This window comes from Canis lupus, chromosome 2 (assembly GCF_011100685.1).
Source record: "Canis lupus familiaris isolate Mischka breed German Shepherd chromosome 2, alternate assembly UU_Cfam_GSD_1.0, whole genome shotgun sequence".
Lineage (NCBI taxonomy): Eukaryota > Metazoa > Chordata > Mammalia > Carnivora > Canidae > Canis > Canis lupus.
Window position 1 is genome coordinate 56,666,060 of NC_049223.1, and position 21,008 is coordinate 56,687,067.

A 21,008-nucleotide genomic window follows, 5' to 3' on the forward strand; every position below is an offset into this window, starting at 1 on the left:
CCCACAGAGCCTGGGGCCAGGCCAGCCCAGGTCCCTCTGCGTCAGGGGCTGGTGTCCTGTGCGGGGGGGGGGGGGGGGGGGGGGGGGGGCGGAGGAGGGGGGTGCCGCCCTCTGGGAGGGACAGCGAGACGAGGCAGGGCATGGTGACAGCGGGCCAGAGCCTCTGGGCCCCCGCACTCACCATCACACTCTGCCCCCGAGGCCTGCGAGCATCGAGCTGCCCCGTGGATGCGGAGGGCAGAGGGTCCCGGGCTTGTGTGTGGGGCCTCGTGGCAGCGGGCTCAGCGCCTCCCTGGCTCTGCCCTGGTTGTGCCCGTCACTGCCCAGCGAGGGGCACGAGCTGCAGTGGCCGCGGGGCAGGAAGGGTGTCCTGGGCCCGACAGCGTCATCCCTGGGGGGTTGGGGGGACCCCGTGATGGGAGTCCCGGGAATGCTCCAAGGCCTGGTCCGTCGCAGGGTCTCTGGGGTGGCCCAGGTAGGTGCCGAAGGGAAGGGGACCCCATTTTTTGTTTTCAAGCCCATGTCTGGGGGCCACCTGCCTGCACCCTCTTGTTGCACTGGGAGGATGGGGAGGGAGTTCCATCGCTGGGGGGGAAGTTGGATGATGGCCTGGCCGGGAGGGGGTCCAGGCGGCTTAGGCTGGGTGGCTGGGCCCAGTAGGAGGCCTGCTCCTCCACCCTGGGCGGTGTCTCAGAGGCCGGAGAAGGGAGGAGAGGCCCCGGGCGCCAGGGACACTAGCTCCAGGCCCAGGGGCCTTGTGGGGAATTCCTCAGGTCCCGCTGGAAAGAGGCCGACGGGGTCAGCGTCTCCAGCAGGCTGTGTGTCCCCCGCTGGGGGCCCCGGGGGTCCTCACGGCTCCCACGTGGCCCCCCGGCCTGACCCTGTGCTCAGCCCCCCACACTGGTGCCCGGGCCCTGCATTGGGTGCCCGCACGCTCAGCCCTGGCCTGGGGTCCCCGAGGCTGGAGCCGAAGAGGAGAGCCCCAGAGTTGAGGACGGGGGCCCCGGGGGCTCTGTCCCCTGTGGGCAGCCCCAGCAGGCCGAGCAGGGAGGGGCCGGGGCCCTGAGCCCACCTGGGGGAGGGGGCAGGTCACACCGCATCCTCCGGAACTGGGTTATGGAGGCCCGAAGGTGTCTGAGCACCGCCTCGTCCTCCAGGGCCCAGGGCTGGGCCAGAGAGTCCCGGACGAACTCCCAGAGCCCTTCCAGGGGCAGCTTCAGGAGGCATTCTGGGCGGTGGGCGAGAGTCAGACCCAGAGGGCCCCGTCCTGTGGCCCCCGGTGCCCCCAGGGCAGCGGCTGGGGTCTCGCTGTGCCCAGGAGCGCTGTGGCAGTGCACTGGCCAGGGTGGCCCCTGCCCGCTGCTCCTCTCAGGGAGCCCCGCTGCACCCGCCTGCCCCGCCGTCCCCCCTCCCCAGGTCTGGGTGCTGCTCAGAGCACAGGGTCACTGCCCCTGCCCCCTGCCCCGGCACACCTGGGCTCCCAGGGGCTCACTTACTCCTGTGCACCTTGAGGATGGTGTAGGCCATGGCCGTGAGCACCCGCTCCCCATCCAGTATATACACATCCCGCAGCTTCTGGGTGAGTGAGAAGGGGGTCTAGGGGACAGTGGGGTGGGAAGAGCGGCCTGAGCAGGGCCCCTGGGGGGCTCGGCTGGGGCTAGGCTAGGCCTCCCATCTGCCCACAGCCCCTGCCGTCCCCCGGCTGCCTCTGACGAGGCCCCACAGCCCCCCTTTGCGTGCCCTCCTCCCAGTGAGATCAGGGCTCCCGGCCGCTCCGGGTTCTGACCCCGGCCAGCACCCCCTGCACCCCTGGGGGCACAGACTCTGCCCCCACTTGACGACACCACGCCTCGAGAGGACCCCAGGCTGGCCGCCCAATGGGCCAAGGGTCCGTCCACACCCCAGGCTGACCCAGCCTCCCCTGGGGGAGCTGAGGCAGAGACGTCCCGCCCCCCGGAACCTCCTCCAGGGACCCTCTGGGCTTCTCCAGGACGGGCTGGGCTGCGAGCCTCAGCCTCAGGGCCCCGGGGTGGGGCCTGGCTCGTCTGGAGGGTGGGGTGAGCTGAGCCCTCCCCAGGGGCAGGGGGCAGGTCCGGGAGCGGGGGTCCCGGGGGGCCTCACCTGGCTGAGGAAGCATTGGGGAAACCACTTCGGGGTGTAGATTCCGGTGGACATCTGCTCCTCGTCCTGGCGGAAGGGCAGGAGGTGCTCAGGCCCCACGCCGCGGCCCCTGGAGCCAGGTGGACGCATGGCCCATGGCCCCACCCAGCCCCGAGGGCCCCCAGGCCCCAGAGGAGGATCGTGACCCCAACTCTGGGCAGCTCGGAGGGCCGTGCCCCCCACCCCCTGCCCCGGGCCCTGGGGACGGAGCCTCAGGAGCTCCCACTCACCATGTGCTTCTTCAGGTCGGGGACAGCTCTTTCGAGGACGCGCTCATGATGAGCCTGGAACCTGAGGAGCTTCTGGAAGCCTGGGATGAAGAAGCCTGAGAAGGCCCCAGGCCCCCACGATCAGGGCCTCCTCCTGCACCAGGCGGGGTGGGGGGTGTCGGGACAGGGGCCTCCCCCCACGCCCTGACCCCCGTGTGCCCACCGCCCTCGGAGCCCTGACTGGACCCGCTCTTCCCAGAGGGCAGGGCTGCCTCCCAGGCTGGGGGGGCGGGGCTCGGGGACCCTCGTCCTCACAGAGACCCTGCGGGTCGTGGGCTGGGGGCTGAGGACCAGGCTTGGCTGACCCAGCACCCTCTCTCCTGCAGGGGCCGCCGCAGGGACAGGCGGGTCCCCAGCCCCGAGGGGCAGTGGGTGCAGGCCACGGGGAGGGTGATGGGTGTGCATGGCCCTCTGTGGGGCTTGGGAGTGAGGCTGGGGGTCCCCGGGAGGGGGAGACGCTGCCCCCTGGGCCCCGTGTGGCCGTGGGCTCGCAGGGAGGCCTGGGGGGCAAGCAGGCAGCCGGGCGGGAGGCTGGGGGAGCAGCGGGAGTGCGAGCCTGGCCTGCAGATGGTGGGGCGGGTGGCCATAGCTCCGGACCCCGAGGCCACCGGGGAGGCGGGGCCCTTGCCTGTGGTGGGGCGGGCTGGGGGGTCCCCGCCTGCCCCCCGGTGCAGCAGCCTGCAGGGAGGCCCTCCTGAGCTCCCCTCCCGCCCAGCGGCCTGGCGGGCCCCTACCGTGCATGGCGTGCCTGTCGATGGTCATCAGCTGGGCCAGCGCCCAGAAGGTGTCCTCCTCGGGCAGGAACGTGAGGAGGATGGCCGTGATCTTGCTCATGCCCTGGCAGTAGCCCACCTCCTGCAAGAGCCAGAGCCCCACGGAGGGCGTGCACCCCGAGCCCCCTCTGAGCCCTCCCCGCAGGCGTCAGGCTCCCCCGGCTCCCTCACAAACCCGGGTTCCTGGAGGGGGGTCCCGGAGGGGGCTCCCAGAGGGCGGGGCGGGGCAGGTGAGGGCCACCCGGACCAGCTCGGGCGCCAGCACCCTGGGCCCCACTACCGAGCCCTGCAGCCACCATACCAGGGCCCCCGTCCTCAGACCAGGAGGAGGGGCCTCTGTGAGCTGTGCCAGGCTGCAGGGGACCCACCAGGTCTGGAGACCCCCCCACTGAGGGCAGGTCGGGGGCCTGACTGTGGCCCCTGGGAGGTCCCACGAGGGGAGCAGGGCCAGGACACCCCACGGGACCTTGGAGTGTGTGAGCTGGGGTCCTCAGGGGGCCCTTCTGGAATGCGCCATGGAAGGGAGCAGCCTCCTGGGCACCTCGGCCTGGTGCCCTTCAGGGGAGTGGGAGCCTTCCCCGCCCGGGTTCTCATCAGTAGTCCCATCTGTCAGGGTCCAGATCCGAGTTCTAGGACGGCCGCGGTGCACACGGGGGCCCTGGGGTACGCAGGCCCTGCCTCCCCTGGGAGGTCTGCACCCAGCCCCCTGCTCGTCCTGGAGGAGAGAGACCCTCCCCGGCATCTCGGGGCCGTGGAGCTGGGGCCCTAACCGTGAGTCCCGCTGGTCACCAGCACTCAGGACAAGGCCGCCTGCGGGGCAGGAGGCAGGGGCAGGGACACTCACGGTGTCGTACACCGAGTAGGCCGCCAGCACGTGGAACAGGGCTCGCTGCCTAGGAGGGGGGACAGCGGGGGGCTCTGCTCAGTCAGCCCCCGCCCAGTGAGGCCCCTGAGTTGCCGACACCCGCCCCGCAGGCCCCACGGCCTCAGGGCCCCTCCGCGGGGGCCGATCTCTGGGGTCAGGTCTGGCAGCGACCTCACACGTGCAGTGTGCCGGGGGGTTATGTGCACCCTGGGGTGTCCGATGCCTCCGTGCGGTGTGCAGCTCCGGGCTCCCCCAGCGCCGCCAGCGCCCCCTCCAGCCCTGGAGCGGCACCCCTGCACGCCCCCTGGGAGACAGCGCTCCCCCTGTCCCGGTCCCCACAGCCCCTGACGCCTCTCCTTCCCTGCCCTGGCCTGGCCCCGTGTCCCGGGAACACCACCAGCCCCACGTGGCCCCTACCCTGAGCCCACACAGCCGGGGCATCCGTGGCCCTGAGCGCACTCCCAGGCCTTCCCAGGTGTCCCTGGACTGGACTCTGTGGGGGGGACCCCGGGCCCGCCCATCCCAGAGCATCTCAGGGCTCCAGGTCTGAGCCGCCATGAGGAGAGCAGGGAACGTCGTGCAGGTGTGACCCCGATACAGTCTGCGAACCCCTGGGGTCACTATCTGAGCCCACGGGGGGGTATGGGGTGCGGCCCCCTCGGCGCTGCCAGGAGCCACCTGATGCCCCCTGCACAGAGGCCTGAGTCTGCACCCCGGCTCCGCGGCCCCCGGGCCCGGGCTGCTGGAGGCTGGCTCCCCCTGGGCCGGGGTTCACAGGTCAGCCTGACCTGGCTGTGCTCTGAGGGCCGCGGGGGCCCCAGGGGGCAGCAGGTTCCCTGCAGGGAGGAGCACCGAGCTCTCATGGAGAGACGGTTCCAGCGGCCCCCCGGGAAGCCCCAGCACACCCCTGCCTGGCAGCTCCTCAGCCCCACCCCTGGCGCCCCTGCAGGTCACCTCTGGGGTCCCGGGCTCCCACACCCCCTCGCCCGCTGCACACAGGGAGCTGCACCCCCTGCTCCACCCATCTGCACCCCCCTGTCGGGGGCTCCTTGCCTTCCCCCCTCCCCACGGCCCCTGGGGACTCTATGGGACACCCAGGCTTCTGATGGGAGCAGGCTGTCCAGAGAACCCCAAGGTGGCCGGGGAGGCTGAGCATGTCCTACAGGGGGCAGCTGCACTGCGTCCTAGTGGGGGTGGGGGACCGATAGTGTAGGGGTGGGGGGTGTGGGGGTGTGGGGGATGGTGTGGGGGGATGATGTAGGGGGATGGCGTGGGGGCGGTGGTTGAGGGGGATGGCGTAGGGGCCTGCAGACACAGGGCACCCCCTTCTCTAAGGTGCACATGGAGACGTCTACAGATAAAGGCGACCCCAGTCTGGGGTTTGCTGTGACCCCTGCCCCTGGGGCCCCGTGTGCTCAGGTCAGGGCCTGCCTGGACTGGGGGCGGCATCTGGGGGTCGTCATACTATGTGTGCTCACCAACTGCAAATTGTCTAAAATAAAATGCACCGAATTCAGAAGTACATAAAGCACCGAGGGTGGGTGTCACCCTGACCTGTCCGACCCTCGTCAGGTCCATGTGTCCCTGTCCAGCCACGGCCATGCACCCTGGCCCCCAGGTCCCCTTACTGCCCCCCACGCCCCCACCCCGGCCCCCTGCTCTTCATGGGGCCGTCCTTCACCCCCTTGGGGTTTAGCTCAGATGGTGACCCCTGGAGGCCCCATCCTGGGGCCTCCCCATCCCCGAGACCCCGGGGGTGGGGGCACGGGGGTCATCCCCAGCACCTTACCATGTGGCAGTGTGTTGTTTGTTGCTGTTGCTCCCCCCGGCCTCAGAGACCCTGTGTCCCCTGCACAGAAGCCCCTGGGCCTCCCCCGGGCCCCCGAACCCTGCTGGCCCAGCAGCCTCACCTGACCCCGTAGCGGTCCCAGAACATGGTGTGACTGCGGAACGTCCGGTTGACGTCCAGGTTGATTTGCATGATGTCCCAGGAGGAGACCAGGGCCGCCTCCTTCATTTCCTGTGGGGAGACCCCGGGAGGAGGAGCCGGCATCAGGGACACAGACCCCAACCTGTCAGCAGCTGCCGTCCTGGGCAGGGAGCCCTGGGGCCACCATGGGAGTGTGTCCTGCAGGAACCTCCTTCCTTCCCCTGGGAGGCCGGGGATGGCGGGAGTGTCCACCGTGCCCGCGGGGCCTGCGTGAGGGCCTGTGCCCAGCTGTCTGTGTGGTGGAGAAGACCGAGGGTCAGCCCTGGACAGGGCGGGGACATGGAGGATCAGCCCAGTGGGGAAGGGACATGGGGGGTCAGCCCTGGGTGGGGAGGGGACAGGGGGTCAACCCTGGTGGGGAGGGGACTGAGGGTCCATGGGGAGTGGAAGGGCCCCACCTGGTATTTCCCGGCATTCCTGGCCTTAACCTGGTTGACCTTCAGCAATCGCAGCCACACCTGTTCCCGCACCTGGGGCGGGACCCCCTTGAAGACTCAGCTGCAGGGAGGAAGGCAGTGCTGGTGAGAGGGGCCCAGGGAGGCCCCTTGGAGCCCAGGGAGCGCGAGGCATCTAGAAGGTTCCGGCTTTGGCTCCACAGTGTCTGCGGAGAGGCTGGGTCTCCTTGGAGCTGGGCCCTGTCCCCCACGAGGAGCAGGGACAGTGGCCCCGACCTGACTCTCCCCCACCGCCATCCTGGGAAGACTCTCCCCAGGCAGGGGGCTCCCCCAGGACGGGGCAGGAGGACACTGAGGGCGACCCCCCAGCTCCGTCAGGACGGAGAGCCCTCGGGGGCACCCAGCACCCCACCTTCTCGCTGGGGAGGTAGTGGTCCCATCGCTTGAGCATTTTTATCCATTTGTCCACGCTTGGGTCTCCTGGTGGAGTTTCTGGAAGAGGACAAGCGGGGGCCACAGATGAGGCTCCAGCCACAGGAGGTGGGCGCTTGGGCTGCGTCCAGTCCCCCGCAGGACCTGGAGGAGCCAGGAAGGCACAGGGCTCCCTGCGGACTGCGGCTCCAGGTCTGGGGTGCATTCCCGGCAGCCCGTGCAGCGCTGGGATGGGGGACTGGGGAGACGCCCGGGGATGTCCTGGGGGACGGGGTGCAGACAGCTGGCCCCAGCCCTCCCCCCCCAAGTCCTGCCCGGGGCCCAGGACGGGTTCTCACCTTGGCCTCGCGGGGGCTGGGGCCGGGCAGCTCCTTGTCCCTGGAGGGCAAGAGACGCAGAGCCCTGAGGCCCCGGCCCCACAGCCACCCCCCGCCCATCTGCACCCAGGGGCCTGGGGAGGGCAGGGCTCCTCCAGGGAGGGCAGGGGCTGCCAGCAGCCTGAGGGCGGGCAGGGGCGGCGTTCTGGGGGGTCTGAGAAGGGTGTTTGCCAGTGGTGGGCTGGGCGGGGACCCCTCAGTGCCCCCAGGGGGTGACCTGCCCCCCTCCTCGATGGACCAGCCCGAGAGCTGTTAGCGTGGCCCAGGTGCCCCATGACCGTCCCGCTGAGGTCCCCCCGCCTCCCCAGGGCCTGACTGCCCAGCGTCCAGCCGGCCTCACCCTGCCCCCTGGCCGTCCCCCTGCTGTCCCCTGACTCCCCTCTCTGCTGTCACCTCTGCCTCTGGCCCATTTCACCTCCTGTCCTGTCAGAGCCCCTGAGCACGACCCACCCCTGAGCCATCCCAGCAGCCACTGGGCTGTGAGCAGGGCTGAGGGGGCCCCACCTGGGGTCTCCAGCCTCCGTCAGGTTCTCATGGGGCTGTTGACCCATCAGCCTAGTCCCCTGCGACCTAGGTCACTGGGCTGTCCCCTCCCTAGTTCCCACCCAGGGCAGCCCCCTCCTCCTCTTCCCTCCTCCTGCCTGGTGGGGCCCTCCCTCTGTGGCTCCCCCTCCCTCCCTGCCCTGGACTGGTCCCTGGCATCTATCTGCAGCCCCGTAGAAGCCTTCGGGACTGTGGGGGCCCTGGCTGGGGGGTGTGGGTGAGAGCACTCCTGCGGACTCACCCCAGACCAGGCCGTCCCCCAATGGAGAGCACGCCCTGGCCCCAGAGCCCCTCACCTGCAGGAGCCCCTGCTGAAAGGGACTGCACCCACCCTGAGATGGATGAGAGGTGTCCAGGGGACTCATTTCAGAAAGCCCTGGTGGTCGGTGACCTTCCACAGTGACAGGTCCTGCGGAGACCCTGCTTGGTGCGCCTGCAACAGAGGGGGCTCCGTGGTGGAGACTGATCAGAGGAGGGAAATGGGGACAGGAGGGAGCAGAAGGGGTCCTCCCTCCCCTGAATCCTGAGGGAGTGCTGACCCTCTGAGATTAGCCAGGCACCAGAGGAAGGGCCTGTCTGCCTGGTGGGCGCAGCCTGACAGCCTCACCTGCTTCTATCAGTGACAATCCCCACCTGGGCCTGACCTGACCTGGTGACTGTGGTCCCCACCTGGGCCTCACCCGGACCTGGTGACTGATCCCTACCTGGGCTCCCCTGACCTGGTGACTCTGATCCCTACCTGGCCCTCAACCGGACCTGGTGACGGTGGTCCACACATGGGCCTCACCTGGAACTGGTGATGCTGGTCCCCACCTGGGCCTCACCCGGACCTGGCGACTGTAGTCCCCACCTGGACCTCACTGGGACCTGGTGACTGTGGTCCCCACCTGGGCCTCACCTGGACCTGGTGACTGTGGTTCCCACCTTGGCCTCACCTGGACCTGGTGACTCTGGTCTCCACCTGGCTCTCACCTGGACCTGGTGACCATGGGCCCTACCTGGGATCCCCTGACCTGGTGACTATGGTCCCCACCTGGGCCTCACTTGGACTTGGTGACTCTGGTCCCCACCTGGGCCTCATGTGGATCTGCAACTGTGGTCCCCACCTTGGCCTCACTTGAACCTGGTGACTCTGGTCCCCACCTGGGCCTCACCTGGAACTGGTGACTGTGATCCCCACCGTGGCCTCACCTGGACCCAGTGACTGTGGTCCTCCACTGGGCTTCACCTGGACCTGGTGACTGTGGTTCCTACCTGGACCTCACCTGACCTGGTGACTGTGGTCCCCACCTAGGCCTCACTTGACCTGATGACTCTGATCCTACCTGGCCCTCACCTGGACCTGGTGACTGGTCCCCAGTTGGACCTCACCCAGACCTGGTGACTCTAGTCCCCAACTGGGCTTCACCTAGGTGACTCTGGTCTCCACCTGAGCCTCATGTGGATCTGCGACTGTGGTCCCCACCTTGGCCTCACCTGAACCTGGTGACTCTGGTCCCACCTGGGCTCACCTGGACCTGGTAGCTGTGGTCTTCATCTGGACCTGGTGACTGTGGTCCCCACCTGGGCCTCACCTGTACCTGGTGACTGGGCTCCTCAGCTACCAATGACTAGGATCCAGGATGGACCCTTAGTTGCTACTGACACCGGGACCATCCCCAGGGTCTCACTTGTTCCTAGTGACTATGGTCCTTGTCTGGGCTGACCTGGCTCATCCTTGGCTCTGATCCCCTCTTGAGCCTCACTTGCTCTTGCAGGTATGGTCCCCCCTGTCGTGGGTGTGTAGTGTCTATGGTCCCTTCTGGGCCTCACCTGATGGTACTGAGCCACCATATTGGCCCTTTGCAAGGCCAGCAGGGTCTCCAGGTCCTCCTGCATCGTGCTGCAATCCAAACACATCCAAGAATGACGGCGCATGAGAACCTTCCGAGGACACATGCGTCCAGGTGCTCCCCGTGGGCAGGTGCCCCTCTGTCTGACTGGAGCCGGAGACAACCCCGTAGCCCTGAGGGGCACAGGCTGGGCTGGAGCATCACACACGGGCCCTCGCTGCCTGTCTGTCCCTTGCCCACCTACAGTCCACCTTCCCAGCCACTGTCCCAGGACACGCCGTCACGCTGGGATCACAGAGCGCTCCCACCCCAGTATCAGGAGCACAGGGGCTCTGGGGAACTGCCAATCTGATGCTTGGGGTGATGTCTCCCAGCCCCGGGGGATCAAAGGTTTCTCTTAGATTCCACAAGCACAATGACCAAGGGGAGAAAGCGACGGACTGGACTTCATCAAAATTAAAACCTGATGCCAGCAAGAGTGCGACCAAACTCCCTACCCTGAGGGCAGCGATGTGTGAATAGCCTGAGGGGGGCCTGGGGGAACACAAGGGACTCCACATTCCAGTGCGTGAAGAGCAAGCCTGCTCACGGGCCAGGGGGACCCAGCGGGCACAGGGCAGGATGGGGGTTGTCAGTCACCCCTGTCGGGGTCCATGCGTCTAGGACAAGCTGCAAAGGTCATGGCTTGGGTCTCTGCACAGCACAGGGCTTACAGGGGAGTGGGGGTCCGGGGGAGCTGCCCGAGTTCTGACTGCAGCCTCCTTCCCTGGACAGGGGCAGCAGGGTGGCTGCTCTCACCCCATGGGGCTGTGGAAGGGCTGTAGGAGCTACTCACGGTCATCGCATGGGGGGTCGGGGTGTTGTGGACCCCAGCCCGGGAGGCCTGTGCCCCAACCCGGACCCACAGGCCCCACTGTGGCCCGCAGGGAGCAGGAATCAGCTGTCACTCACCTGTGACCTGTCACTGTGTGAGCGCCTCCTCTTTATGCACTGGGGTACTGAGGAGAGTGGGAGGGTTGGGGTACTGGGGAGAGTGGGAGTATTGGGGTACTGGGGAGAGTGGGAGTACTGGGATACTGGGGAGATTGGGAGGGTTGGGGTACTGGGGAGAGTGGGAGGGTTGGGGTACTGGGGAAGGTGGGAGTACCGGGGTACTGAGCAAAGAGGAGTACTGGGCTACTGGGGAGAGCAGGAGAGTCGGGTTGCTGCGAGCCAGATCCGGAGCACGAGTGCCTCCAAAGGTCTGTGGACGCAGAGTGGGCACCAGGCAGCGGTGGAATCTGGGGACACCACAGTTCCGCCCACAGTGGGGTCCTGCATCATCACTGTGGGCAGGCGGGGTCCAATCAGCACTTAGCCCTTCACCCTGAAGGCCGAGGGTCCCGGGGGAGGGTCCTGTCCCCACACCGAGCGGGAAGCGGATGCAGGCACCCTCCCACATCCTCAGTTCCCATCCTCGGGCCCTGCAGGCCTCCCGCCCTTCAAGGCAGACTGGGGGTCACAGATGTCCCCGTCCCCCAGGGTTCACAGCATGGGGTTGCAGTTAGGAACATTTGAGGGGCTTCTGGGTGGTTCAATCGGTTCCACATCGACTCTTGAGTTTGGCTCAAGTCAGGATCTTGAGGTTGTGGCGTGGAGCCTCGTGTGGGGCTTGGGCTCCGGTGGGTGAGGAGTCTGATCCAGGTTCCCTCTCTCCCTCCACCCCCCACCCCCCCGCACCCTCTCTCAAGTAAATCTTCTAAAAATTAGCATGAAGACATGTGAGCATCTTTATCTCCTCTGCAGAGGTGCCTTCGTGTGTGTAACGACCGTGTAAATGCCTTTCACGGACCCACCGGGAGTCCTACCAGAAACCCTTTTTCCTTGATATTTATTGAAGTACAGTCGACACACAATGTGACAGTAGTTTCAGGGCTACAACTAATGACTTGACAATTCTGTGCCTTACTCAGCTCTCCCCACGAGAAGCGGCGTCACTGTCCCCGTACAAAGTTGTCACAACAGTACTGACTCTATTGCCAGGCTGTACTTTCTAAATTTCTGGGATTTATTTATTTAGAACCAGACGCTTATAGCTTTTACTATTGTTCATCCATGTTGCCCACCTCCCCGCCACGGCCCCTCTGGCCATCAGTCAGCACGATCCATCCCATTAACCAGAGAAAGGACATGGGGCGGCCCCGGGGGGCTCAGCGCTTTAGCGCCTGACTTCAGCCCAGTGCATGATCCTGGAGTCCTGGGATCGAGTTCCAAATCGGGTTCCCTACATGGAGCCTTCTTCTCCCTCTGCCTGTGTCTCTGCCTCTCTCTCTCTGTCTCTCTGTGTCTCTCAAGGATATATAAATAAAATCTTTAAAAACAAAAAACAAGAGAAAGGACAAAAAGCATACGATCCCCTCAAGAGTTGCAGAAAAAGCATTTGACAAAATACAACATAAAAAAGCACAGTGGGGGGATCCCTGGGTGGCGCAGTGGTTTGGCGCCTGCCTTTGGCCCAGGGCGTGATCCTGGAGACCCGGGATCGAATCCCACATCGGGCTCCCTGCACGGACCCTGCTTCTCCCTCTGCCTGTGTCTCTGCCTCTCTCTCTCTCTCTCTGTGACTATCATAAAAAAAAAAAAAGAAAAGAAAAAAAAGGCACAGTGGCTTTTGAGGAAATGTCTATCAACAGAGTAAAGGCTGTGTAGGAAGGCCCGCAGCTGACATCATCCCCAAGGGTGAAAACCTGAAATCGTCTCCCTAAGAGCAGGAACAAGCCAAGGAGGTCCCCTCTCAGCGCTGGAAGTCCTAATGTGTCAACAGACAGGAAACAGCAGAGGTTCCACACCTGGAAGGGGGGCGTCACACTGTCCCTATTTGCTGAAGACGCGGCACTAGAAACAGGAAACCCGAGAGCCTCCACCAAAACCTGTTAGAACTAAGGTGTGAATTCAGGAGCATTCAGGGACACAGAACGACCCTACAGAGCTCAGTAGCCTCTCTGTGTCCCGACAATGAGCCTCAGGAAGGAAATTAAGGACGTGACTCCCTTCTCAGGAGCATCACAGAGAACAAAGTAGTTAGACTGAACCAAGGGAGCGCGAGACTTGTGCGCTGAGACCCTCCAGGCTCTGGGAGGCCGTCCTGGGCTCATCGGGCCGGAGCCTCAGCTTGTGAAAATGTCCGCAGTTCCTGAAGCCACTCTCAGTTTCAATGTCACTCCTATCAAAATCATGGTGGCAGTTCTTAGAAATAGGGGAAAAAAAACAAAAAACAAAAAAACCCTAACATCCGTCGGCCCCCACGAATGACCCCGGACAGCAAGTCAGTATTGGAGAAGCAGGACAGAGCGGGACGCAGCACTTTCCTATTTCAATCGATGTCACAGAGATGCAGGATGAACCAGCGCGGTTCTCGGCCCCGGCTGGCTCCGTCGGTGAAGCACCCGACTCCTGACCTCGCCCCCGGTCCTGATCTCGGGGTCGTGAGTTCTAGCCCTGGGCTGGGCCGTGGACGAGGCGTGGAGCCTACTTAAACAAACCAGACCCACGGGGGGATGGTTCCGGCATCAACTGAAGGAGCAGAACAGAGAGCCCGGAAGGACATGTGCTCTGATACAAGGGATTTTTTTAACTTAATTTAAACCCAATTAGTTAACAGTGTAGTGTATTATACTTTCAGAGGTGGAATTCAGGGATTCACCAGTTGGAGAGAACAGCAGTGCTCCTGACATCCTGTGCCCTCCTTCACGCCCGTCCCCGTTACCCCGCCCCCGCCCCTCCCCTCCAGCGACCCGCAGTGTGTTTCCTAGGATTAAGAGTCTCTTTTCCCTCCGTCTCTGTTTCCATCTTATTTGTCTTTCCTTCCCTTCACAGATGTTCCTCTGCTTTGCTTCTTTAATTCCACCTGTGAATGACACCACACGGTCATTGTCTTTCCCGACTGACTTATTTCACTTAACATGATCCCTCTGGTTCTGTCCGTGTCACCGCAAACGGCGAGATGTCCTTCTCTTTGATAGTTGAGTGACATCCCAATCTCTCTCTCTCTCTCTTTCTCTCTCTCTCTCTCTCTCCACCATCCATCTCCATCCTTTTTATCCATCCTCTGCCGGAGGGCACCGAGGCTCCACCCACAGCGTGGCTGCCGTGGACATCCGGGCGCAGGTGTCCGGCGTCTCCCCGCGTCTCTATCTCCCAGCGAGCTCCAGGCCGCGCACCTGCGGGTCGCAGGGCGGCTCTAGCGGGAACTCCCCGAGGAGCCCCCGCGCTGTCTCCAGGGCGGCCGCACCGGCCCGCGGCCCCGCCCGCAGCGGAGGAGGGTGGAGTGGGTTTTGCGGGACGTGGTGAGAGTTTGGTCCACGTGTCTCGTCGCGTCTCGCGGCTTCCTGGGGAAGCGGGGGTTGGGCTCGGTGTCAGGGAGACGTTCCCGCCGCTCACCCGCCTCCGCTGGAGCCTGGAAGGAGGCGGGGGCGGCCCTGCGCGGGGGACGCCACCTCCCAAACGGCCTCCTGCAGCGCCTGCGCATCCCGCAGGGGGCGCCCGAGCCCAGGCCTCGCCCCGGGGGCGCGTGCGCAGTAGCCTTGTCCGCCTGCACTGACGGGAACCTGGGTGCGCTGGGGAGGCTCGGGGAGGACGTGGGGCTGCGTCCATGCTGACAGGGGCCCGGCCTCAACAGGGCCCGCGAGAGGGCTTCCGGGGATGAGGGGGAGCGTCCACGCTGAAAGGGAACCCGGCCTACTTAGGACCCGCGGGAAGGCTTCAGGGGGACGTAGGGTTAGGGTTAGGGTTAGAGTTAGGGTTAGGGTTAGGGTTAGGGGTGGGGTTAGGGTTAGGGATAGGGTTAGAGGTTAGGGGTTAGGGGTCAGGGTTAGGGTCAGGGTCAGGTTTAGGGTCAGGGTTAGGGTCAGGGTTAGGGTCAGGTTTAGGGTTAGGGTCAGGTTTATGGTCCGGGTTAGGGGTTAGATTTGGGTCAGGGTTAGGGTTAGTATTAGGGTTAGGGTTAGGGTCAAGGTAAGGTCAGGAGTTAGGGTGAGGGTCAGGGGTTAGGGTTAGGGTTAGGGGTTAGGGTTAGGGGTTAGTGTTAGGGTTTAGGGTTAGGGTTAGGGTTAGGTCTGGGGTCAGTGTTAGGGTTAGGCCTAAGGGTTAGGCCTCAGGGTTACGGTTTACGTTTAGGCCTCTGGGTTAGGCCTTGGGGTTAGGCCTCAGGGTTAGGGGTTAGGGTTAGTGTTAGGACTCAGGGTTAGGGGTTAGGGTTAGGCCTCAGGGTTAGGGTTAAGGTCAGGGTCAGGGTTAGGTTTAGGGTCAGGGTCGGGTTAGGGTTAGGATCAGCATTAGGGTTAGGGTTAGAGTTAGGGTTAGGGTCAGCGTCAGGGTTAGGGTCAGGGTCAGTGTTAGGGTCAGGGTTAGGTTAGGGTCACGGTTACAGTTAGGGTCAGGGTCAGGGTCAGCGTTAGGGTTGGGGTTAGGGTTAGAGTTAGGCTTCAGGGTTAGGGTTAGGGTAAGGGGTTAGGGTTAGTGTTAGGCCTCAGGGTTAGGGTCAGGATTAGGCCTCAGGGTTATGGGTTAGGGTTAGGCCTCAGGGTTGGGGTTAGGGGTTAGGCTGAGGGGTTAGGGTTTGGGGTTTGGCCTTCTGGTCAGGGTTAGGGTTAAGGTAAGGTGTTAGGGTTAGGTTTAGACCTCAGGGTTAAGGTTAGGGTTAGGCCTCAGCGTTAAGGGTTAGGGTTAGGCCTTAGGGTTAGGGTTTAGGGTTAGACGTTAGGGTTAGGGGTTAGGCCAAGGGCTTAGGGTTAGGGGTGAGGCCTAGGAGTTAGAGTTAGGGTTAGGGTTTAGGGTTAGGGTTAGGGTTAGGCCTAAGGGTTAGTGTTTAGGTTTAGGCCTCAGGGTTAGGCCTCAGGGTTAGGCCTCAGGGTTAGGCCTTAGGGTTAAGGTAAGGGTTAGGGTTAGGGGTAGGGTTTAGGGTTAGGGTTAGGGTACAGTTTTGGGTTCAGGTTCAGGTTCGGGAAAGTTAGGGTTGGGTGAGGGTTCGTGTTGCATTTGGGGTTAGGATTCAGGTTAGGATTCGGGTTAGGGTTAGGTTTAAGGTTAGGGTTCGGGTTCGGGGTGAGGTTTGTTTAGAGTCAGGGTTTGGGTCCAGGTTAAGGACCCCACATGCCGCTCCCTTTGACTCATTTGTCTCTTCAAAAGAACATCCCAACATGAAGCCCTCACTTTGGAAATCAAGAGATCTATGTGATCCTGGGCTGACAGTCGCTCCCCAGTGACAACCCCTGTAGTCTCCCAACCTGCTCTGTGGAGGCATCAATGTTCTCCTTCTGGATCCAAGGACCAATCCGAGGTTTACTTGATAGTTTACAAACACTTTTAAGGATGTTTTTTAAATTCTTGGAGAGAGGGAAAGAGAATAAGCAGAGAGAGCTGCAGGGGGAGAGGGCAAACAGGCTCCCCACTGAGCAGGGAATCCAATGGAGGTCTCAAAGCCAGGTCCCTGGGATCATGACCTGACCTGAATGCAGGGGCCTGACTGACTGAGCCACCCAGTGCCCTTCCTTGATCTTATTCTCCATCTGAGCTGTCGAAATGTGGGTGGATCCATTCATCCCATGCGGCGGCCATGAAGATACCACATCTAACCAACTGTGGACATGCGTGCCTACGACAGGTCGAGTGATTGACTGTCTGACACTCTGATTAGACTTGAGACCGAGACACTGTGTCGACTGTATTCTTTCAATGATCTTAGTGCTTAGAGATGTGTCTGCAATCCTAGGCACTTTATCTCTATTCTTGGAGAAAGGAATCCCAACCAGCACTTTCCGTCTACTGAGTGGACCTTGAGCTGCTCTGCCTTCCCTAGTAACCTGTGCTCTGGGCACGTGAAGGACAAGGAGCAGGGCCAGTTAGATGGAATCCCAAAAGTCTTTTGCAAACAGGAAAATGGCCTGCTTTCCACGTGCTTCTGTACACCCAGGGTGCCACAGGCCCATGAGGCTTGATGTGGAGAGCTTCTTCGCTGGGGAGAGACAGCTGCTCCACAGGAAGATGCCCAGCAGCCTTTTCGACAGGCCAGGCAGCAGAGAAGTCTAGGCCATGTTTTCTGCCAGGATTGCCCACAGTAGCCCCATGAGGTTCATCCTCTTCCACAGCCCTTCTCAGAGGAGGGAAAGGAAGCTCAGAGAGGTGCAGTGACATTCCCAAAACATGCCGGTAGTAGAGGCGAGCCTCAGGCCCTGTGCTGTGTATGGGGTGGTCACTCACCTGTGGAGCTGCTGGCCCAGAACCCTTTGGGCTGTGCTGAACACCTGGTAGACACAGAAAATGACTGCGTTTTCTGAGAGGCTCCTCTCCTGGAAGGATCACAGCAGGGACTGTACAAAAGTATCCATTCTGCCTTCGTGGAGCATCTGCATGGTCCAGGCCTCACCCGGGGTCAGGGTGGATGATTCCTTTCCAAACCGGAGACACAAGGAAGGGCACTGCAGTCTGCTTCCAAACCATGGGCCACTGGGAAGAACAGGGTCTGGCGCTCAGCCCAGAGACACCCATCCCCTCGGGAAGTTGTGCAGGACAAAGGACTTCAGGGCGCACATAGAAAAAGGTTCTAGGCTTCAAAATACCATTGGTTGGTTGGCACGCAGGGCAGAGTATTGGCAACTTCAACACATTCCAGTAGCTGAGCAACACCTGCATTTCTCTCAACTCAGAGCTTTTACGGAGACCAGTATTCCATGGAGTCATCCGTAAACATCCCACTGCAGATAGAACACAGAGGGTTAGCACCTCAGATGCTGCTTCTGATCCCACAGATTGGGCCTGAGAAGAGACCAAAGCATGGGCTGCGTGGCATTTCCCCTAAGCTGATGGACCTTGGTCTGTTCCTGAACTATGGAGGAAGGATCAGGGAAGAGCACCTTCTTTGGCAGGCCCCATGGCAGCCAATTGTTTCTAGTCAGGGCTCTTGGCTTGCCCTGATCATCTGTGGGTCCTGACTTTCACCATGAATGGGTCTTGCTCTCAGCCCAGACCGGCCATGCTTGTAGTCAGTGGCCTGATGCACCTGTGCTTCTCAGGGGGAGATGGAGTAATTGAACCCTTGGAGCAACTCATCCAAAATTTCCTGTGTGGATCTCTACACAAAAGACAGAGCCAGCTACTTGGGTCAAGAGGCATCAGAGGGCTTCCACCCAAACTGGGCTTCCAGGTTATGGCAGATCAAGCAACTTAAACAGTCTGTGGGGACACACAAGGTGCTCCTTGCAGCACGGCAGACATGGCAAGAGAATGGCATCATGTCAACTGCCAAGGGCCTTGGATGGCTGAATCACTGTGGCAGAAGGCCCCATTGATGGAGTACTACGAGGACCTCTAAGGACACAGCACATGACCCTTTGGGCCTACAATGATCTGATGTGTTCTGGCACATGACACCTTAGAGATAAACACAGAGAATGGCTTCATCCCACCCTTCCTTTTGTCTTAAATCACCCTCTTTAGTGTGATCTTTTGTGAGGCCTGCAGACGTTGTGCAACGACAGTGGAGCTGCATTCTACACAGGATACCTGAGGCACGTGGGTGAAATAAGGAAAATGGTAGTGAAACGCAAAGACACTCATTGCTCTGAGTGAAAAAAACAAACCACCCCCACTCCTCAAAAGCATGAAATCTATTCTGCACCATTCCAACCTAGGGGAACAGTGTCTTATCACCTCAGACGTAGCCGCTGGTTAGGAGTGTAGGTTCAGGTCTCTTTGCGTTTGGGCCTGTGCAGCACTCATGTGGAAACACTACGGGAGGGTTCCAGGTTTCTCTCCATGTTTGTGTGGGGGCCATCTCTCAGTGGAGAACCCTCTTCCCATTCTCACCTGAGAACAGCACTGCTCCTTGTTGCCTGGTGCACCTGATCATTGTCTAGGGAGTTAGAAGAGTTGAAGCCACAGAACATCTCCTCTAAGATCTCCTGGGTGCAGCTCTGCAAATACAGTGCCCCGTATGAACAGGGCCAAGAGACATTAGGGTACTCCCTCCACAACACAACAAGGGGACATCTCCTTTAGAAATCGTGTTCTCTGCTTCACATCACAGGGGCAGCTGAAGGGACATCTGGCAAGGAGAAGCCAGATGAAAGAGACTCTTGCGCTCATGACTTAGATACCTGAAGTTGAGCTTGGCCCTCAGCACTCACCTTCTCATCTTGCCTGCTATGACCTGGCGTCTGAACACCAAAGATGTCCCAGGCTTCCCAATCGTGGCAGCTGGTTTCTGCCCAGGAAGGGCATGTTCCTCTCCTCTGTCCCCTCTACACACACACACACACACACACACACACAGTCTCACACTAACACACCCTCTTACACATACACAAATGGACACACACCCAATGAGGGTAAAAGAGGTGCGAGCCCCCTCAGCTGAGATTACAGTGTGGCCTGCTCTCCAGTGGCTTCGTCCAGGTGCCTTGCAGTACCTGTTGAGGTCTCCCGCACATAACCAGAAGCCTCGGCGAAGAGGGCTGAGCTGACGTCCATAGCGACATGAACATCTCTCTGTCTGGACTCTCTTAAGCCCAGAGCCACTGAAAGTAGGGCAACAGCGACAGAGCATCTTGTTCTCTTGACCGGCTCCAGTTAAGTGAGCTGGAAAGAGGGACATTGTTCAATGCAGCTTCCTGGTTACCAGAGTTCTAAATCTGTTATACGCTTGTCCCCAAGGAAGTGATGTCACTTTTTCAAGATTCCAGCCCTTGGGCCCCTCCCTTCTGTCAGACCTATCCAGAGCCCCTTCTTGGCAGATGACTGCTTACCCCATGCCATCTCCTTAACTGTACCTCAGGAGCCAAAAATGCCATAGCCACAACTCTCTGAAAATGCGAGGAAGGTCCTACTTTTCTGGAGATGGAGCTGATTTCAGACCTTTCTTTCTGTGCTTGCTGTCCCAGATCTGTGACGTATCTAACCCACCGTGTCTCTCACATAGTCCCCAGGTTCCCACCCTGCATGGTGATAGAAGAGGCCGAATCTCCTTCCTAGGGACATCATCAGGGGTCTATGGATGATATTTGTAATGCACGTGAGCTGGTGGCCTGTGTGTCTGAGGCGCAATTTTAATTATGGTGCATTGACATGAAGGGGTGAGATGTGGCATGGGGTTACCACTTGAAAGTGGCCTGGGTACCAGCAATGTAATATCACAATGGTCACTTTACCTCTGGCCTCGTTTCAATGGGGGCAGCATAATGGGGTGGGAATGCTACAAGATGCAGCCATGGTCATCTTCTGTAGTCAAACCATCCAGTTGTGTCCTGTTCTATTTTGAATGAGACCGAGGTGCCTCCTTCTGGGCTCTGGGGGTCGCAGCCTTCACAATGGCTCCCAGCGATAATGACCTGTGGCATAAATATCCCTGTGTCACCGCGGGGTGTTTCGTGATGGGTTTTGACCAACACGATACATCCAACACAATGGCATGTCACACCTAAGTTCCAAATGGAACTATGCTTAATGTTACTGTTAGGCTTTGGGTTGGGGTTAGGGTTAGATTTGTGGTGTAGCATTAGGGTTAGGGGTAGGGTTAGGGTTAGGGTTAGGATTAGGATTTAGTGTGAGTGTAAGGGTTACTGTTAAGCTTGCAGATTAGGGTTATGGTTTAGGGGTAGGGTTAGGGTTCAGTTTTGGGTTCAGGTTTGGGAAAGTTAGGGTGGGGTGAGGGAAACCCTTGTGAGCAGCTGTTACTAATTAATTATGGCCTGTTGTGGCCCAATCAAGTCCAGTATTTCTAGATCTTTGAATTTTTAAGCTAGAATATGGATTTTATGTGAAATCTCCAGATCTTGTAGATGTTTGCTCATTTTAATACACTAAAAACTGAACAAATTACACCTATGGGTTAAACTTGGTTCTTCTGCAACAAGTTTGCAATCTTTGTTATAGAGTAGTGGTTCTCCAGGTGGTCCCTGGATCAGTAGCATCAGCATCATGTGCCACCTTAATAGAAATGCAAGTTCCCAGGCCTCACTTCATCTCTCCTGAATCAGAATCTCTAGGGCTGAGGCCCAGGAATCATGTTTTATTTTATTTTATTTTATTTTATTTTATTTTATTTTATTTTATTTTATTTTATTTTTTTAATTTTTATTTATTTGTGATAGTCACAGAGAGAGAGAGAGAATGAGGCAGAGACACAGGCAGAGGGAGAAGCAGGCTCCATGCACTGGGAGCCCAACGTGGGATTCGATCCCGGGTCTCCAGGATCGCGCCCTGGGCCAAAGGCAGGCGCCAAACCACTGCGCCACCCAGGGATCCAGGAATCATGTTTTAATAAATCCCCTGGGTGGTACTGATGTGTACTGAAGTTTGAGAACCATTCTTTTGTAGCCTGGAAGTTGATAGCACAATTT

At 60.7% G+C, this 21,008-nt stretch overlaps 1 protein-coding gene across 12 annotated transcripts; it reads right to left on the reverse strand.

Moving 5' to 3' along the window:
* Nucleotides 1–84: 84 nt before the first annotated feature.
* On the reverse strand, nt 85–19,285 carry LOC102151858 (USP6 N-terminal-like protein). Of its 12 annotated transcripts, XR_005355678.1 has the most exons (14): nt 19,080–19,285; nt 18,478–18,584; nt 17,039–17,366; nt 16,873–16,916; nt 10,784–10,879; nt 10,588–10,634; nt 9,617–9,809; nt 8,101–8,237; nt 7,223–7,262; nt 6,865–6,944; nt 6,456–6,555; nt 5,978–6,087; nt 4,047–4,095; nt 3,265–3,808 (listed from the first exon to the last, which is right to left on the reverse strand). XR_005355678.1 is itself a non-coding variant. In XM_038530866.1 (12 exons), exons 2-11 carry the CDS (start codon nt 18,518–18,520, stop codon nt 6,497–6,499), a joined length of 1,032 nt encoding a protein of 343 aa, XP_038386794.1. In that variant the 5' UTR covers nt 18,521–18,584; nt 19,080–19,285; the 3' UTR covers nt 6,097–6,289; nt 6,456–6,496. The 12 variants fall into 12 exon arrangements, 7 of the variants coding, with proteins under 7 accessions (XP_038386796.1, XP_038386797.1, XP_038386795.1 ...); XR_005355680.1 differs by having other exon boundaries at nt 3,265–4,095; nt 9,617–9,686; XR_005355679.1 differs by having other exon boundaries at nt 3,265–4,095; nt 8,136–8,237.
* Between the last annotated feature and the right edge of the window lie 1,723 nt (nt 19,286–21,008).